We start from the raw sequence: 21,180 nt of genomic DNA on the forward strand, positions 1-21,180 counted from the left end.
ATACTGCTTGACTCTTCGGTGAAGGTGTGTTCTCGAGACTTCAACAAAAGCCCGCACCGAGCTACTGAGCGTCTCTCCTGCAGAGTCTTCCGCTGGAGTTTATCTATCATCTCCGTAACGCTTTCGCGATTACTAAATGATCCTGTAACGAAGCGCGCTGCTCTCCGTTGGATCTTCTCTATCTCTTCTATCAACCCTATCTGGTACGGATCCCATACTGCTGAGCAGTATTCAAGCAGTGGGCGAACAAGCGTACTGTAACCTACTTCCCATCAGTGTCCATAAGAGTCTGGAAGCACAGGACTGCATTCTGCACGGTAGAACGGAGCATATCTGTAGGTATGCTGGCTATCTCTCTTGATATGCTGCTTTTCAGATCAGCACATGTGTGAATGTTCCTCTGGTAAACCCTGTCCTTCAGGTAGCCCCACAACCAGATATCACAGGGGGTGAGATGAGGTGATCGTGCCGGCCAAGCGTTTGGAAACGATTATTGACCGTTTCCAAATGTGTTTCGGAGAAGCAGGTGAACTTCACGAGCGATGTGCGTGGGGCCCCATCTTGCACGAAAACTGTTCGAGTTCAATGCGTCTTAGGGCTGGTATGACATGCAGGCGAAGCGTATCGCAGTACGGTTGACCTGTCACACTGCACGTCTTTGGTCCTTGAGCGCCAACCCGTCAAAAAAGAGTGGGCCAATGATCTACATCTACATACATACTCCGCAATCCACCATACGGTGCGTGGCGGAGGGCACCTCGTACCACAACTAGCATCTTTTCTCCCTGTTCCATTCCCAAACAGAACGAGGGAAAAATGACCGCCTATATGCCTCTGTACGAGGCATATAGGCAATGATGAACGTAGCCGTGAAGCCACACCATACGGTGACACGTTCATTCAGAGGAACTTCATGCACAGTGACTGGATCCGCACACTCGGCAGTTCTATGTATTCGCCTCACCCGTCAGAGAAAAATGAGCTTCCGTGTGTCCATTGGATGGTTCAGGGCCAGCGTTCGTCAGCTTCAATCCTTGCGACAAAGTGGAGAGCGAAGTCAACACGTCGTTGTGCGTGCTGTAGTGCAAGCCGCTGTGCGATACGGATCTTGTACTGATACCGTTTGAGAATGGTTCGAAGCACCTTCCGTACAATGGACCACGGGATGTTCAACTGTTGTGGCACAGCAAGTGCACTGCCTGACGATCGGGAACTGCGTGCAGCTTTGTTTGTATTAGCGACAGCGATTTCGTCAATCACCCGTAGTGCAAACGGTCATCGGCCTCTTTCGGGAGCGGCGCCCAGTTCTCCAGTTGATTCGAAAGTCTTCATCATGCTCCGCACAGGAGGTGGAGAAAGAGAACCCTTACGTAATCCTTTCAGCTGACGACATTCTCTAAGTGAAGCTGCAGCATAATTGACGTTTTGATAATAGATAGCCTGCCGCGGTGGTCTTGCGGTTCTAGGCGCTCAGTCCGGAACCGCGCGACTGCTACGGTCGCAGGTTCGAATCCTGCCTCGGGCATGGATGTGTGTGATGTCCTTAGGTTAGTTAGGTTTAAGTAGTTCTAAGTTCTAGGGGACTGATGACCACAGATGTTAAGTCCCATAGTGCTCAGAGCCATTTGAACCATTTGATAATAGATATTCACCAAAAATACCCTGGCCCTTTTGTCCAAGCTCATGTTGACACGTCAACAAGTGCATAGCGACTAGTTATGTGTGAGACTATGAATCACGATGAGTGATCACGGTACATGGTGGCCATAGATGGAACTGGATGGTGGCGCTGTACGCATGGAAATTATGCAGTCCATACCCTGGACATCCATGCTATCAAGTTTGGTACTTATGCGGTAATTAGTTTCCGTGTTATAACATGTTAAATAGAAAAAAGTTTAATTGTAACAACCTGGTAGTAAGAGCTGAATGGGTCGATCAAGATACAGAGTTGTCACTGGATATCACCTGAGAAACAAATCCATCAGGGACATTTCAGTATTTCTAATGTTGTCCAAGTCGACTGTTGGTGACGTAGTTGTGAAGTGAAAATGCGAAGGAAGAAGAACAGCTGAACCAAGACCAGACAAATCTCATACACACAGGACAAGGATCGTCGAACATTGCGGAGAGTGGTCGTAAAAAATCGCATGCAGTCAGCGAAAGGAAGCACTCGTGAGTTCCAAAGTACTACCAAAAGTACAGCTAGCACGATGACTGTGCGTAAGGATTTAAAAACAATGGGAAACAACGGTCGAGCAGCTCCTTATAAATCGTACATTTCTGAAGCCAGTGCTAAGCGACGTTTCAGGTTGTGTGAAGAGCCCTTCAGGGAACGGAGGATAGCTGGCAACGAGTGACGAATTTTTATCCTGTGGCAATCCGACGAATGGCTTTGGGTTTGACAAATGCCTGGCGAGCATTAGTTTCTATGTATGGTGCCAAGAATGAAATACGGAGGAGGTAGTGTTATAGCTTGGGGGGTGTTTTCCGAAGTTAGGTTGTGGTCCCCTTATTGCACTTACGAAAACGCTAATGCGGAAGGATGCAAACGCAGTGTATAGCATCGTGTTGTGCTTACAGCAGAGGAACAGTTCGTATATGAAGATTGTTTGTATCAGCATGACAACGCACCTTGTCATACGAGGAGCGTGAGAAAAGTAATAAGACTGATTTTTTATCTACCAAGGTTTTTATTGTTTTCAATCAAAGATACTGTCCTCTTCAAAGTAGTTCCCTTCGTCAGCTACACACGGTCGGAGTCGTTGTTCCCTGTCTTAGGCCGGTAACACACTAGGCAGCCAGGCTGCGGCAGTCGCAATTTTGAGCAGCCAGCATAAGCAGCCAGCTGACGTCCAGTCGTGACGAATTGACCGAGCGAGATGGACGTGGAAGACGCGATTATTGTCTCAGGAGAAATGCAGAGCCACACGGAGATACTGGATTCATGCTCTACTGCTGGAGCGACACACAAAGGGTTTATTTAAAAATTACTTGAACAATCTTCGAAACTATCCAGATCGTTTTTTAACTATACGAGAATGTCAGAGGAATCTTTTGATAACCTTCTGGAAAATATAAGAAATTCCATAACGGGTACTGATACTAGTATGCGAGCTTGTCTAACTCCGGAAGAAAAATTGTTGATTACTTTGAGGTGAGTTCAAAAACAAATATGATAGTTCATTTTTAATAATATTTGATAATAATTGTGTAGGGGTTAAAACGATAAGTCACAATTTACTTATTTCTTTTTAGAGAAAAAATAGTTTTGCCCTTTCCAAATTCTGCAGCAACTATCAACAACAAAGATTTACGTCGCTGACTAATAATGGTCGCTCGTATTAGAAAATGTACAATTAAAAAACTTCGAACCAGTAAAACGCCAAATTTGTGTGAAAAATTATTGAATTATCATCGGTTTCTCCCCTGGCTGCTCGGACAAGTGCGCGGAGACTGAGGCCGCCACACATGCTCCTTGCGGGACCCGCAGCTCGCCACTGGCTTGCGTGCAGTCGCCCGTGTTCTGTTGGCTGCCGCGGCCACAAAGTCCTGGCTGACCAGTGGGCGGCCATCAATCGACTGTCATTGTTTTACTGGCTGCCGCAGCCTGGCTGCCTAGTGCGTTACCGTCCTTAATAGCAACATTGAAAAGATTCAGTTGGTAGGATCTTTGACATGTCGCTTACATTCTTTTTCTCGTTCTACAGAATCCCAAAATGGCGTCCTTTTAAGACATATCGCAAGCTCGGGAAAATAAAAAAAATCACAAGGACTCAGATCAGGTGAATAGAAGGGCTATGGAGCAACAGGACTCTTCAGGTAAAAATTCCGTGTTGGAAGTGGCCGGGTGCCACGGAGCTTTGTCATGATGCCGCATCCATTTGTTCAAAACTGGCTCTGAGCACTATGGGACTTAACATGAGGTCATCAGTCCTCTAGACTTAGAACTACTTAAACCTAACTAACTTAAGGACATCACAAACATCCATGCCCGAGGCAGGATTCGAACCTGCGACCGTAGTGGTCGCGCGGTTACAGACTGTAGCGTCTCGAACCGCTCGGCCACACCGGCCGGCCATCCATTTGTGTGCAATGTGCACATCTTCGGCCTAAAGCAGATGTACAGTGAAAGTGATTAAGTTAACCAGATCACCCATTATCCTTGCTGTTAAACGGTGGTCTGAGCTTACAAGATCACGCACGTGATCGACATTTTCGTCAGTTTTTGAAGCTGAAGGTCTCCCTGAGCGAGGTTCGTTTTCAACTTATACTCGCCTTCCAAAAATGATTTGTGCCAGAGAAGGTCACATTTGCTGATTAGCAAAGTTTAACACAAAACTTGATTGTGTAAAGATGCCCTAAAATCCGCTGTTTCGTTTTATAAAACACAGCAAAAACGAAGCTTCACTTATAGCGCTGTCAAAAATCACGTGACGGCTCTATGGAGCTGAAGCTCTGACTGAGAATCTGGAAGGGATGAACACACTGGTCTACACACGTAGAACAACACAGCGTTGCCAGATCGGTCGCTGTGTTGTCAGTCTCATTATTTTTCTCGCACACCTCGTAAAGCAGCATCTGTGAAGCAATGATTGGGACTGGTCTGTCCAGAGTCCCGACTTGAACCCAATGGAACACTTTTCGAGTTAACTTACATTACTGACTTCATTTCAGACCTTAACGTCGAACATCCCTAACTTTTCTGGTTTGGGCTGTTGAGGAAGAATGGGCTGGTATTCCTCCACAGATATTCAAACGGATTCTACGGATCGGAGCGTGGAATGTCAGATCCCTTAATCGGGCAGGTAGGTTAGAAAATTTAAAAAGGGAAATGGATAGTTTAAAGTTAGATAGAGTGGGAATTAGTGATGTTCGGTGGCAGGAGGAGCAAGACTTTTGGTCACGTGAATACAGGGTTATAAATACAAAATCAAATAGGGGAAATGCAGGAGTGGGTTTAATAATGAATAAAAAATATGAGTGCAGGTAAGCTACTACAAACAACACAGTGAACGCATTATTGTGGCCAAGATAGACACGAAGCCCACGCCTACTACAGTAGCACAAGTTCATATGCCAACTAGTTCCGCAGATGATGAAGAAATTGATGAACTGTATGATGAGATAAAAGAAATTATTCAGGTAGTGAAGGGAGACGAAAATTTAATAGTCATGGGTGACTGGAATTCGAGAGTAGGAAAAGAGAGAGAAGGAAACATAGTAGGTGAATATGGATTGGGGGTAAGAAATGAAAGAGAGTTTTGCACAGAGCATAACTTAATCATAGCTAACACTTGGTTCAAGAATGATGAAAGAAGGGTTGTATACATGGAAGAATCCTGGAGATACCAGAAGGTATCAGATAGATTATATAATGGTAAGACAGAGATTTAGGAACCAGGTTTTAAATTGTAAGACATTGCCAGGGGCAGATGTGGACTCTGACCACAATCTACTGGTTATGAACTGTAGATTAAAACTGAAGAAACTGCAAGAAGATGGGTTTTAAGGTGATGGGATCTGGATAAACTGACGAAACCAGAGGTTGTACAGAGTTTCAGGGAGAGTATAAGGGAACAATTGACAGGAATTGGGGAAAGAAGTACAGTCGATGAAGAATGGGTAGCTCTGAGGGATGAAGTAGTGAAGGCAGCAGACGATCAAGTAGGTAAAAAGACGAGGGCTAGTAGAAATCCTTGGGTAACAGAAGAAATATTGAATTTAATTGATGAAAGGAGAAAATATAAAAATGCAGTAAATGAAGCAGGCAAAAAGGAATACAAACACCTCACAAATGAGATCGACAGGAAGTGCAAAATGACTAAACAGAGATGGCTAGAGGACAAATGTAGGGATCTATAGGCTTATCTCACTAGGGGTAAGATAGATACTGCCTAAAGGAAAGTTAAAGAAACCTTTGGAGAAAAAGAACCACTTGCGTCAATATCAAGAGCTCAGATGGAAACCCAGTTCTAAGCAAAGAAGGGAAAGCAAAAGGTTTGGAACCGGGCGACTGCTACGGTCGCAGGTTCGAATCCTGCCTCGGGCATGGATGTGTGTGATGTCCTTAGGTTAGTTAGGTTTAAGTAGTTCTAAGTTCTAGGGGACTGATGACCTCAGATGTTAAGTCCCATAGTGCTCAGAGCCATTTGAACCATTTGAAAGCAGAAAGTTGGAAGGAGTACATAGAGGGCTATACAAGGGCGATGTACTTGAGGACAATATTATGGAAATGGAAGAGGATGTAGATGAAGATGAAATGGGAGATACGATACTCCGTGAAGAATTTGACAGAGCACTGGAAGACCTGAGTGGAAACAACGCCCGGGAGTAGACAACATTCCATTACAACTCCTGACGGCCTTGGGAGAGCCAGTCCTGACAAAACTCTACCATCTGGTGAGCAAGATGTATGAGACAGGTGAAATACCCTCAGACTTCAAGAAGAATATAATAATTCCAATCCCAAAGAAAGCAGGTGTTGACAGATGTGAAAATTACCGAACTATCAGTTTAATAAGTCACAGCTGCAAAATACTAACACGAATTCTTTACAGACGAATGGAAAAACTGCTAGAAGCCGAACTCGGGGAAGATCAGTTTGGTTTCCGTGGAAATATTGGAACACATGAGGCAATACTGACCTTACGACTTATCTTAGAAGAAAGATTAAGGAAAGGCAAACCTACGTTTCTAGCATCTGTAGACTTAAAGAAAGCTTTTGACAATGTTGACTGGAATACTCTCTTTCAAATTCTAATGGAGGCAGGGGTAAAATACAGGGAGCGAAAGGCTATTTACAATTTGTACAGAAACCAGATGGCAGTTATAAGAGTCGAGGGGCATGAAAGGGAAGCAGGGGTTGGGAAGGGAGTGAGACAGGGTTGTAGCCTCTCCCCGATGTTATTCAATTTGTATATTGAGCAAGCAGTAAAGGAAACAAACGAAAAATTCAGAGTAGGTATTAAAATCCATGGAGAAGAAATAAAAACTTTGAGGTTCACCGATGACATTGTAATTGTGTCAGAGACAGCAAAGGACTTGGAAGGGCAGTTGAACGGTATGGACAGTGTCTTGAAAGGAGGATATAAGATGAACATCAACAGAAGCAAAACGAGGATAATGGAACGTAGTCGAATTAAGTCGGGTGACGCTGAGGGAATTAGATTGGGAAATGAGACACTTAAAGTAGTAAAGGAGTTTTGCTATTTGGGGAGCAAAATAACTGATGATGGTCGATGTAGAGAAGATATAAAATGTAGGCTGACAATTGCAAGGAAAGCATTTCTGCAGAAGAGAAATTTGTTAACATCGAGTATAGATTTGTCAGGAAGTCGTTTCTGAAAGTATTTGTATGGAGTGTAGCCACGTATGGAAGTGAAGCATGGACGATAAATAGTTTGGACAAGAAGAGAATAGAAGCTTTCGAAATGTGGTGCTACAGAAGAATGCTGAAGATTAGGTGGGTAGATCACATAGCTAATGATGAAGTATTGAAGAGAATTGGGGATAAGAGGAGTTTGTGGCACAACTTGACAAAAAGAAGGGACCGGTTAGTAGGACATGTTTTGAGGCACCAAGGGGTCACAAAATTGTCATTGGAGGGCAGCGTGGAGAGCAAAAATCGTAGAAGGAGACCAAGAGATGAATACACTAAGCAGATTGAGAAGGATGTAGGTTGCAATAAGTACTGGAAGATGAAGAAGCTTGCACAGGATAGGATAGCATGGAGAGCTGCATCAAACCAGTCTCAGGACTGAAGACCACAACAACAACAAGAACAACATTGAAAGTGTTCCCATCAGAATTCAAGCCGCCATAGAGGCGAAGGCTGGACACACACCATCTTTATTTACACTAGTAGGTGTCTGGATAGTTTTGGTCACCAGATACAACTGACCAAATAGTGTGGATACTATGTACTAATAAGAAGCGTAGTGTGTCCGTTGTTAGCAGCGTAAAAAGAAAGGCGGAACTACCCACCTTGAACTTGAGGCGAAGGTTGTAGGGGATGCCGTAGGCGTCGTGCAGCTGGTCGGCCAGTGAGCGGGAGTCATCGCCGATGTTGGCCAGCGCACCCCGCCTCGCCACCTGGTCCAGGCCCAGCGCCAGTTCGTACGCCAGGAATGGCTCGCGCTCTGCAACACGCAGCACTCGTTGCCTCAGCAAGTTTCTGTCTCTCCACTGGTCACTGAGGCAGCCGGGGAGGAGCCGACAGTCGGCCAAGCAGTTCAAACTATACCAAACTGCTGACCATTAAATTTACACCGTGAAAACGACAAGCAACAAAAGTGATGGAAGTGGAAACACGGTTGTGTTTTCAAAACATTTAGTATTCAGACGACTAGTTTCAATGTTACATTTCAGGTCCTGTTATAAACCAAATAAGAACTTCCAGTCATTGGCTCATACGACCCAGACAAAAATCCATGATACATGAACCGATAACTGGAAATATTTATTTGGGTTGTAGTAGGACCTGCAGATGAGGCGAATGTAGCGTTGAAACTAGTCGTCTGCCGGCCGGAGGTGCCGAGCGGTTCTAGGCGATTCAGTCTGGAACCGCGCAACCGCTACGGTCGCAGGTTCGAATCCTGCCTCGGGCATGGATGTGTGCGATGTCCTTAGGTTAGTTAGGTTTAAGTAGTTCTAATTCTAGGGGACTGATGACCTCAGAAGTTAAGTCCCATAGTGCTCAGAGCCATTTGAACCAAATTAGTCGTCTGAATAATAAATACCTTGAAAACGTGGCTATGGTATTTCACTCCCACTAGATATATTGTCAGATGCCGGTCCTACTCCACAGGAATTCATAAACTGAACACGAAACAAACGTCGAACTGGCGCCAAGTGTACACGCTGATATGTAAATGATTAGCATTTCAGCACAACTGCAGAAAGGTCCTGTTATCATACTCATCATATCAGTGTTCCAAATTGCATGTACTAGCAGCATAATGCGAGAGCCTGCACTGCAGTTCATACTACGAATGCTTTGAGGACTGTGCGTATTCTTGACTGGCTTGTCTAGTTTGTGAGGATCCTATATTGTCACACGTCGCCTTATACGAGTTTGGATATTTTTTGTTTAATTTTTCGTTTATTTGCATCTTCAGTGAATGGCGTGTCGTATTCGACAGATGTCTAACAATTGGAGTTGTAAAACTTCCGTAGGCTGCCGTAGATAATGGTAAATAAGAGTAGACTACGACAGTTTCTCTATTAGCTTTGTTCAGTTACAATCGGAACTGCGTTACCTGTAAGTTAGATGTGTTGCGTACCTAACTGGCTTAAACTCATTTCGGTTGCTTTGTTTGCATATGCGACCAGTATCTTACTAGATTCGCTTAGAAACCGGAAGTTTTGAACGTATAGAAACTGAGGGATGGTATATAAAGCGCCGCTTAACGTACGGATGGTAACGGCCTTGCCGCAGTGGATTCAATGGTTCCCGTTAGATTACTGAACTTAAGCGCTATCGGGAGTGGCCGGCACTTGGATGGGTGACCATCCGGGCCGCCATGCGCTGTTGCCATTTTTCGGGGTGCACTCAGCTTCGTGATGTCAATTGAGGAGCTACTCGACCGACTAGTAGCGGCTCCGGTCAAATAAAAACATCATAACGACTGGGAGAGCGATGTGCTGACCACACGCCCCTCCTATCCACATCTTCAGCTGAGTATGACGTATGACACGGCGGTCGGATGGTCCCGGTGGCCCACTTGTGGCCTTAAGATGGAGTGCTTTAACCTACGGATCTTCTTTGTTCTACATAGTTACCCTCCAGTTCCTTAGTTAAAAATATTATTTATAGCAAAACTGAAATTGTCAATGTTTAATTCAGGTCTTAGTTTAAAACAGTTAGTTTTTAATGTGAAAAAGAGGTGTGTTGTAGTAAAAAATAAAAAACATATAGATTTATCAGATAGCTCTAGGAAACGCGATTTCCTCGAAAACAGGTAAAATAAAAAAAAAAATAAAAGCGCAAACAAAAAACATATCAAACATTTCAGTGCTTCGTCGAGCTTATATAAAACATATTTCTGTCATTGATAAACAACTCCCTCACTTATCAGTACTGCAGGAAATTCCTGCCTTCGATCATGATGAAAAAGCTTTCTACTGAGTAAAAAAGAAGAACAATAATAACTATATAGATTTTTTGATGTTAGTGCATTCAAATTGCACTTACATCAAAAGTAATTGCTCTAGTTCCATAAGAGCGCAGAAGTTACGTGGTCACTTAAGTTCTGTTACTTATAAAATGCAACATATATTTTGTAAGAATTTAAAATAGACACTGGACTAACGTTGAGCGACGTACGGTAATATTTATGTGAAAAACAAACAACCAGAAAACGAATAGAAGTCGTCGGCTTCCAGTTTCTTTCTCATACATTCACTTATGTTTCTTTCCTACCAGTGGTACCAATACTTCGGTGACTATCATTTACTACGTCACTTACAACTGTTCCACAGCTACCGAAACGCAGTTTTCGTTGAATGAAACTCTACCAAAACTGCGTGTTTGGTAGAACGAAACTCTACCAATAATACTACAGTGTGTGGGTTGACAGTCCTGCACGTAGCTGGAGAGAGAGCTGTGGCGGCTTATGGTAAAGGATATTACGAGGTAATAGTAGAGGGGTTTGTGGGCGCACGACAGCAAGGTCTTCAGCGCGGATATTACGAGTCTGTTCGTGGAAGTTATTGGTTTCAGCGTGGAATCAAATGACGATGATTACTGATGTATGTCCTAAGCTGCTACGAGCTTCGTGTCGAAAATATTGAGAGTGCATCAATTTTAAAACTGACTTTAAATTCAAAGAAAATAAATCCTACTCATGTCCCGCACTAAATAAGAAGAGTCACAATAAAAAATAGTGAATGCAGTCACGCTCGTTAAACGTGAGGGGAAAGGGATCAATATGGCGCCATCAGCTTGTAATAAAGGCTGGTAGCGTCATAAAGACATATACTTTCGTACGAGCGCCCAGTCAGTAATCTCCTTCAGTGACACTATATGTGTTTCTGCTTCCAATATACAAAGAATATCGGAGTGTTTTCGTTCTCGTGGGGATCATACCTCACACTGATGTCGATGAGGGACATCAGTTCCGAATGGAAAGAATGCTTTAATAGCGGTTATACGGTTAACATGTCCACAAAGTTCGATAAATATCGGGCTATCGCTTCATTCCATTTCCGTCACTGTACTTTCAAGTCGGATAATGATACCCAAGGAGCTGGCGGAGTGGTGTAACTCGCTCGTACTCTTGAAGCGCAGTCGAAGCATCCCAAAATTAGGTGATGGAACTGTCGTGATAGTGCCTTATAGAAAAACAACGATCAGTTTCCGCATCCATACTCGGCCAAACATATCAAGTGTTACACATTCAATGACTTGATTTTACACTTTCTTTCTTTATTGATAACGATTTGCGTCTAGAGAGACCTGAATTACAAATTAGGCAGTATAGGTACCATAATATATTCTGTATACCTGACAACTGTATGCCAGCAATCAGTATTTCATCTTGAAAAACAGTTTGAAAGAAAGTTACTTGCATATTAACCAAGAAATAAGAAACATTCTCACCTTCACTAAATGAGGTATATTCATACTGAAGCGCACGTTTACCAATTTAAAATTAGTGTCGCAGCATTTTAATTTTTGTCGGCTGTTGTCATTAAACTGTCATCGATTTCGGATTAAAAATGAAGGGCATGACTGCTTCTCGTTGTGGCAGGGAAATATGACACATTGCAAAAGAAAAACTACGTAAAACTGATCAATAAAGAATTAAGAAAAAGTGTGATAGTTTGCAGGTGTTAATCACTTAAGAGCCTTCTCGGCGTCACGTCTACATCTACATCTACATCTACATTCATAGTCTGCAAACCACTGTGAATTGCATAGCAGAGCATAATTCCCAAATGAACATTGTACCATTTATTAGCACCTCTTCCCAGTCCATTCGCATTTGGAGCGCCGCCTGAATGATTCATTAAACGCCTGCGTGCGTGCTTTAGCCAGTCTAAGTCTGCCTTCGCGAGTCTACGGGATCGATACGTAGGGCGTTAAAGTTAGTTGTTTTAGAAACCTTCTCACCAGGTACTCATGGGATAGACTCAATCTACACTCCTGGCCATTAAAACTGCTACACCAAGAAGAAATGCAGATGATAAACGGGTATTCATTGGACAGATATATTATACTAGAACTGACATGTGACTACATTTTCACGCAATTTGGGTGCATAGTTCCTGAGAAATCAGTACACAGAACACCCACCTCCGGCCGTAATAACGGCCTTGATATGCCTGGGCATTGAGTCAAACAGAGCTTGGATGGCGTCTATAGGTACAGCTGCCCATGCAGGTTCAACACGATACCACAGTTCATCAAGAGTAGTGACTGGCGTGTTGTGACGAGCTAGTTGCTCGGCAACCATTGACCAGACGTTTTCAATTGGTGAGAGATCTGGAGAATGTGCTGGCCAGGACAGCAGTCGAACATTTTCTGTATCCAGAAAGTCCCGTACAGGACCTGCAACATGTGGTCGTGCATTATCCTGCTGAAATGTAGGGTTTCGCAGGGATCGAATGAAGGGTAGAGCCACGTGTCGTAACACATCTGAAATGTAACGTCCACGGTTCAAAGTGCCGTCAATGCGAACAAGAGGTGACCGAGACGTGTAACCAACGGCACCCCATACCATCACACCGGGTGATAAACCAGTATGGCGATGACGAATACACGCTTCCAATGTGCGTTCACTGCGATGTCGCCAAACACGGATGCGACCATCATGATGCTGTAAACAGAACCTGGATTCATCCGAAAAAAATGACGTTTCGCCATTCGTGCACCCAGGTTCGCCGTTGAGTACACCATCGCACCCGCTACTGTCTGTGATGCAGCGTCAAGGGTAACCGCAGCCATGGTCTCCCAGCTGATAGTCCATGTTACTGCAAACGTCGTCGAACTGTTCGTGTAGATGGTTGTTATCTTGCAAACGTCCCCATCTGTTGACTCAGGGATCGAGACGTTGCTGCACGATCCGTTACAGCTACGAGGATAAGATGCCTGTCATCTCGACTGCTAGTGATACGAGGCCGTTGGGATCCAGCACGGCGTTCCCTATTACCCTCCTGAACTCACCGATTCCATATTCTGCTAACAGTCATTGGATCTCGGCCAACGCGAGCAGCAATGTCGCGATACGATATACCGCAATCGCGATAGGCTACAATTCGACCTTTATCAAATTCGGAAACGTGACGGTACGCATTTCTCCTCCTTACACGAGGCATCACAACAACGTTTCATGAGGCAATGCCGGTCAACTGCTGTTTGTGTATGAGAAATCGGTTGGAAACTTTCCTCATGTCAGCACGTTGTAGGTGTCGCCAGCGGCGCCAGCCTTGTGTGAATGTTCTGAAAAGCTAATCATTTGCATATCACAGCATCTTCCTCCTGTCGGTTAAATTTTGCGTCTGTAGCACGTCATCTTCGTGGTGTAGCAATTTCAATGGCCAGTAGTGTATTTCCATGAGTCTGCGAGTTCAGTTTCAGCACCTCCGTGACGTCCTTCCTTGGGTCAAACAAACATGTGACCAATCGTGCTGCGCTTCAATGTATACGTTCAATATGCACAGTCAGTCCTCTTTGGTATTGGTCCGTCACAACTGAGAACTATGTTAAGACGTGTCACAGAGTGTTTTGTAAACAATCTTCAATGTAGACTGTTTGTATTTTCAGAGTATGCTACCACTGAACTAAAGTCTATCATCTGCTTTATCTACGACTGAGCCTTTATGATCGTTCCAGTTCACGTCCTTGAAAATCGTTAAACCCAGGTATTTGTATGAGGTGGCCGATTCCATGTGTTACCGATTGATATTATAGTCATAGAATACTACGTTATTTTCGTTTTGTGACGTCCACAGTTTTGCATTATGGCCGTTTAAGGCAAGTTGCTTATCTTTGTACCACTTTGAAATCGTATTAAGACATTATAATATTTGTGCAGCTTTTTGCAGATTCTAGATCTTAGATAAATAACACAACCTGAAAAACGTTTGAGATTGCTATTAATATGGTCTACAACGTTATTAATATGCAACGTGAACAACGAGGGTCGCAATACATTTCTCAGAGACACTCCTGAAGTAATTTCTACATTTGTCAGTGACGCTCCATCTAAGATAACGGGGTCCTCCCTACCAAGAAATTCTCAGTCCAGTCACAAAAAATGGTTCAAATGACTCTGAGCACTATGGGACTTAACATCTGAGGTCATCAGTCCTCTAGACTGAAGCGCCTAGAACCGCTCGGCCGCAACAGCCGGCCCAGTCACAAACTTCGCTTGTTATCCTACAATATCGCAATTTCTATGATAAGCCTATATGTGGTAGTGAGCCAAATTCTGTTTGGAAGAAATAATGCATCTACCTGATTGCTCTGACTCAAGTTTTTCAGGATGTCATGTGAAAGAAGTGTGAATTGGATTTCACATAATCGATGTTTTCTGAATCTATGCTGGTTGACATTGTGGATGTCTTTATGTTCGAGATATCTCATTATATTTGAGCTCAGAGTTCTAGTTTTATGGATCACGGGTATGACCTGCGATATCTTCCAGCTACTGGGCAAACTTTTTCTTTCGAGGATTCTGAGGTATATTACGATAAAAGAGGGGCTTATTCAGCTGAAAATTCGGCACGTAATCTGATAGAGATTCCTTCGCCTATTCGCCACTGCTCCCATTGAGACAGACAGTAATGGTAGGTTACGAGATGAAGATTACAGTAGAAACAGCTGGTGACTGGAAACTATGCTTTCGTTAATAAAGAAGGAGAACTACGTGAGTGAAGATGAAGTGACAGTAATCTTTGAGGAAGAGCCTGAAATTGCTTGACTAAAGCCACTGAACAGGAGCGACTGCCAGTCGAAGGCTGGTGTGTCACCTGCTAGGCTGCCAACTGACAGTCTGTCACTCACCTGGCGAGGATCGGCGTATCTCGCGCGCCGATATCGTGGCAGTGATTGACACAATCTTCAAAGCGAGGTTTCAACACAGAGTAAGATGTGAACGTGTGCAAATGCGCACAACAAAAAGGTCAAAGGTGCTCCCTCGCGGCATTTTCCTACATCAAGCGTCACACAAATGACGTTAAGATCCGGTATCCAGCGGACGCTCTGGACGCTTTCGCAGCAGAAGCGGCGAGGTCGCTCTCCACTCAGAATTAAAAATCTGTGAAACGAGACATGCACCTCTTCATCCCAGGGATACTCTTTCCAACATATAAAGAAGCCGAAAAAACTCGAATATGTCAGTAAAGAGAGCATATTTCAGTCGACGTTAAGAAATATATCGAGAAAAAATAATAATGGTATGAAACGTGAACGAGACTAACGATAAACGATAACAGCTGAAATTAGTTTCTTGTGAAGAAAAGTTTTCAGAGTCGTGTAAATAAAACTCGAAGGCTCAAATATTTACAGAAATAAATTCAAGTTATACAGGTTTTCCTTTGTTTCCGTCTGTAGGCAAGTCAAAATATTGTATATGAAATATGTTGTTTGTTTGTTCCAAAATTGTAATACAACGTCATGACAAATATCATCGTAACAATAATCTGTGGATGAATAAAACTACTGCTGAAACTTCCTGGCAGATTAAAACTGTGTGCCCGACCGAGACTCGAACTCGGGACCTTTGCCTTTCGCGGGCAAGTGCTCTACCATCTGAGCTACCGAAGCACGACTCACGGCCGGTACTCACAGCTTTAGTTCTGCCAGTATCTCGTCCCCTATCTTCCAAACTTTACAGAAGCTCTCCTGCGAACCTTGCAGAACTAGCACTCCTGAAAGAAAGGATACAGCGGAGACATGGCTTAGCCACAGCCTGGGGGATGTTTCCAGAATGAGATTTTCACTCTGCAGCGGAGTGTGCGCTGATGAAACTTCCTGGCAGATTAAAACTGTGTGCCCGACCGAGACTCGAACTCGGGAGTCCCGAAAACTACTGCTGCTACTACTATTACTACTAGTAAAAATTTGGTTAACTTAAGTGGTAGTTTACAAGCGAATATATTCTTTAGTTTAGTGTGCTTGTGCTTGCCCTATTACTTTGACATACGAAACTTTATTTCCTTTGAACAATACCGATTGGGAGCTATAAATATTATAGGTATGGTATATGGTACTTAGGACGAGTTCCCTACTAATTATTGAGAAGTGAAATAATCGCTACAACTTCATTCAACAGTTCCTCATCGGAAAATTTCCATCAATGTCAGTAAGTTTCCTCGATCGTACGTTTTTTTATAGTCAGATCCACATTTATGCAGGCCATTCCAGTGATATGGGAAGGAATTTGGCTGCTTCTGCTTGTACTTTCTAGCACATTTCCACTATAACAGTGTCCGTCGAATCCAGGAACACAATTTTTCCCAATTTATTGTATATTTAAGAATAGAGGCCAATGAACATTTTAAATTACAATCATTTAAGTGAAGTGCAACATTTTACGTGTATCATTCTAACTTGTTTGTTTAGTAATGGTCCGTAATGTGTTCTGCTGCCAGAGTGAACTTTCTCTGTGAATTATTTTTCGATGGAGAAGTTGTTTGAGACCATTGCTAGAGAACAATCTCTGGAAACTAGTTAACTAAGTCAAGTGCATCGGTTTATACGTATCACACTTTTTCGGTAGTTTGTTCCGGTTTGTTTATTTAGGCTTAAACAATAATAAACGCTGTTGCTGAACTGAGGTTTCATCGGTAACTGTTCTTCACTAGAGATTTCTTTTGAGAGCGTTCTCATGTGACATTCCTGTCAGTTAACATCGATAAATCACGTTCGCGATAAGTAATCTGCCTTCTGTCAGTGGATGTTTTCTCGGGCACAACACACGGTGTATATGACAAATGAGTACCCAGAGCATGTTTTTGGAAAATTTTCAATATCCATTTGCGACATCCGATGCGTTCACAGGATTACTTCGTGCCGCTCAACATACACAGAAGTTCAAGTTTTTGTATTTAATGAAGATACCTTATAGTGTACCAAATATCACAAAAGCAGAGAAGCTTATGATAGGTTATTGCCATCAAAACCTGATTTGATTTGCTCAACTGTGAGAAGTCAACCAGATTTTTCAATAAATTCACTAATTATCATAATCATAATCATTATCATTATCATAAGGTGCAATGTCCACGTATTTTACCATCGATGCATAAATATTTTTAGAATATTGCATGTTGTTTAGCGTGGAAGAGATATAATTTTCCAGGTGTGGGAAAGCTTTCAAGTTCGTACCAACAGCCATGAATACTTTACCAAGTGATTTTCATTTAGTTTTTAGAGGAACTATTAAGAATGCAGAAACAATGAGCGAAAAATCAACACATACACACACATAGGCTAGAACGCCACTGAGGTATGCAAAACCTTCGGATTCATGAGGACAGATTAAAGTATTTTTTATTTTTATTTTAGCTCCTAGTACTGAACCACAAATTTACGGTACCCAAGGTGTTTCCAGCAAAGGGACATAATGTTCAGGTTCCATTTTAAAGTTACACAAATAGCTGAATCATCATCATCATTTCAAATTTGAACAGATATATGGTTAAGAAAGAAATTCATAACTGATTATTTACTTGGCACCGATGCGAGAACATACTAGTCTTAATGACTGATTTAGATCGTGTAAATACATCTTTAAAGTGCGGTTAATATGAAAATTTTAATGGTCAGCGATGACATTGACGGTGAAGAATATGACGTGTTATGTTGTAATCAAGCAGTCGATATCTGAAGGTGGCCTCTAACAACCGAAATGAGTCGTTATCTTTTACATCTCCTCGTGAGACTGACTGGGAAAAATAAAGATTTATAATTCATTAACATAGCTGTCACTCGTGAAGACAAAAGTCTGCCCTTATTAAAAAAAAAACAATTTATTTACGTTATTTTGGTCTAAGGCGTACGAAAAAGCATATGGCAAGGACAGTCTCCAAGTGATACACAAATTATTGAGGTCCTTAATTACCCGCTCTTTTCCTCACTATAGTTCCTATCATTAACTCAGTATCATTAAATAATGTAGGTAGAATTGTGAAAGAACGCCATTTTCGTTTGAGTTTTGAAATAATTGCCTTTGCAGTCTTTAATATTTATCCTGAAAATGTTATGAAAATAGTTACAAAAAATAAACAATACATTTATTAACAGGTATATTATTGTTAAGAGCACTTCATTCCTAACCAAGTGCGGATTACGAGATGCTGCATTATTGAAGGATCTTACAACCCAAAGCACGTTGAGATGGAAGTCGGGCAAACCGCTTCTCAGTTTGGAATACTCGGGAATGGATACCGAGGTATGACATTAGCCTTATGATTTTCATATGTTACTCTGTTTCGATCATCTAATCGGCGTAATCTTCCTGCCACTGACAAATTCTAAAGCGCTTAAGAAGTCAAACATAAGTTTGTTTAGGATTATTGATGTGTTTAAAAACTGTAGTGTCTACCGTATATGTTCACTTCGCCTTTTACATAAATACCCTAGTTTAACTAAAACGGCAAAAAGTTTTTGTTTCGAAATGATTACAATAAGATGTATTTGCGCGGTTAGGTCACACTAGACTCGGCTAATGTTTCGTTGACAGCCAGGGGGAGTTCGAATAATAAATTTCCTGGTCGGTGGATCGAGGCTCGTCTTGATTAAGATAAAAGGGACGCATGAACAAAATAGTGTATTTGCAGAGATGAAATGAAGGTCGAATTCTGGAGAATTCTAATCGCTGCCACCTGCAAAGCCACGTCACATCGCGGTAACTCCGTGAAAATGAGGCATGCATTGGTTGAGTCAAGACGCAAAGTATTTTCAACATTTATCACACTAAACGAAAAATACGCAATTGTATTCCTCTGTAATAAATCTACAAAAATAATATTTACGACGCAAAAATTATAATGCTTTAGTTTTAAGATGTCAAGTAAGACAATTAATTCGTTTATTTAGGATAGGAAGAAAATCAAAGGTTGTTTTACCATTCTGCAATGTTAAAAAAATATATTTAAGGAAATCCATTCAGTTTCTTTCCTTAACCGTCAGCATCAAGAGGACTTTTGTGGATACCAAATGGTTCCAATGGCTCTGAGCACTATGGGACTCAACATACGTGGTCATCAGTCCCCTAGAACTTAGAACTACTTAAACCTAACTAATCTAAGGACATTACATAAATCCATGCCCGAGGCAGGATTCGAACCTGAGACCGTAGCAGTCGCGCGGTTCCGGACTGAGCGCCTAGAACCGCTAGACCACCGCGGCCGGCTGTGGATATCATCAAAGTGGTGAAACAGATAAAAAAAAATTATCGAGAACTGTGCTAGAATTTTTGGACAGCAAATGGATCACAGTCCTGAATCATCCACGGTATTCGCCGGATTTGGTCCCAGTCATCTTCCGGTTGTCCCCAAATAGAAGTTGGAAATAGACACCGTTGTGGCGCAATTAAGAACATCCAAGAAAATTATACTGCCGCACTAAATGCAGTTACAAAGAATGACTTTCAAAACACTTTTCAAACGATTTCAACTATGTTGTGTGTTTTGTTTCAGTGGGAGACTATATTGAATAAATACTGTGATTCTGTGAAAATAATCCATGACTTTTATTTTTCATAACACAGTTCAAACGGAACTGGAACACATTGTGTATTACTTTCGTAGTCAGCTCTCTGGTTTGGAGTAATTCGGCCGTAAGTATGGGGAGAACATTACCAATGAAATAATAAGTACACCGCACAAATAGTGATCCCCAGACAATATCACGCTAATACTGTGTAACACAGACTCTAGCGTTAAAAGTGCCCTCCATCTAACGAGGAAGACAGTCGACCAGTTTCTTCACCTGAAGCCACTCGTTGCTGATTAGATCCCAATTGTGGGAATGTTGACTGCAAAGTTTCATTCGCTGTTCCAAGAAGCTACAGATATTTTCTTTGGATCTAAGATTGGATGATTTAGAGTGAGTGTCGAGTTGTGGTAGGGTGCCTGAGTGTTCGTAACACCACAACCGTTTGTGTGAACACGGCTGTTATCAGCTTGCAAAACGGGAGTCTGCACAGCGTACGTATCACGAAGATGTACAAGAAAGGGTGACAACTGGACACCGAAAATGGTCAAGTCTTGGTTCAGGTACACGTAACTGGAGTGAGTGGCTCAAGTCCTGGTCCTAAAGCACCAAAAAAACATCACAAAACAACCTCTGGCCTCGCATGCACCCTCTGCAGACTGTGGGTAAAATGCTCCGTTGGGCAGTCTGTGCACTCGACCCTTGCATCATTTAAAAATAGGCAACGTCTCGATTCGCTGGACCACATTACACGCCTCCAGTCAACTATGTTCCGGTTTCTCCGTTGTTTGGTGGTTGACGGTGTTTACGGTTATGTGCCGCTATCCACAATGACCTTTAACGAGATACCCGACTCCAAATGGTTGAGATGGAGCTGCATTCACTGGCAGCAATTCATCTCGGATTTGAAACCGTCTGTGATTGAGAAGGCATAACATTCGTCTCCCATCCCTGACGGTTAGGGTCTTTTTGTGACCTCTGTTCTTACGCTGTGTTACATGGCTGCGAGTGTCCGCCCCCGGTAGCTGAGTGGTCAGCGCGACAGAATGTCAATACTAAGGGCCCGGGTTCGATTGCCCGCAGGGTGGGAGATTTTCTCCGCTCAGGGACTGCGTGTTGTGTTGTCCTAATCATCATCATTTCATCCCAATCGACGCACAAGTCGCCGAAGTGGCGTCAAATTGAAAGACTTGCACGCGGCGAAAGGTCTACCCAACGGGAGGCCCTAGTCACACGACATCATCATCATGGCTGCGAGTGGTACGTCATTGTTTGTCAACACGTCGAACGGTCCGAATACATATACCGAAAGTCCCCACAATTTTGTGAACGGTCCGAGTACATACACCGACAGTCTCCACAATTTCATTCACAGTGTGATCATGAGGTCGTCCAGACACGATAGCTCCTAATTTCATATATCCTTCTTCAGATCGACAGCTGAACTCAGATGTTCCTAAAATTTTGTTTGAGTATGAATGAATCCTTAACATGTATTTGAAGGTTTGGTGTTA

At 42.7% G+C, this 21,180-nt stretch overlaps 1 protein-coding gene across 1 annotated transcript in view; it reads right to left on the reverse strand.

Moving 5' to 3' along the window:
* Window positions 1-21,180, reverse strand: part of LOC126432837 (uncharacterized) — a 46,943-nt gene that overhangs the window by 18,259 nt on the left and 7,504 nt on the right. The window contains exon 3 of the mRNA XM_050090444.1: window positions 7,987-8,141. Coding sequence (XP_049946401.1) covers window positions 7,987-8,141 — 155 coding nt within the window. The remainder of the gene's footprint in view (window positions 1-7,986; window positions 8,142-21,180) is intronic.

The sequence above is a fragment of the Schistocerca serialis genome, chromosome 1 (assembly GCF_023864345.2).
Source record: "Schistocerca serialis cubense isolate TAMUIC-IGC-003099 chromosome 1, iqSchSeri2.2, whole genome shotgun sequence".
NCBI classification, from domain to species: Eukaryota; Metazoa; Arthropoda; class Insecta; order Orthoptera; family Acrididae; genus Schistocerca; species Schistocerca serialis.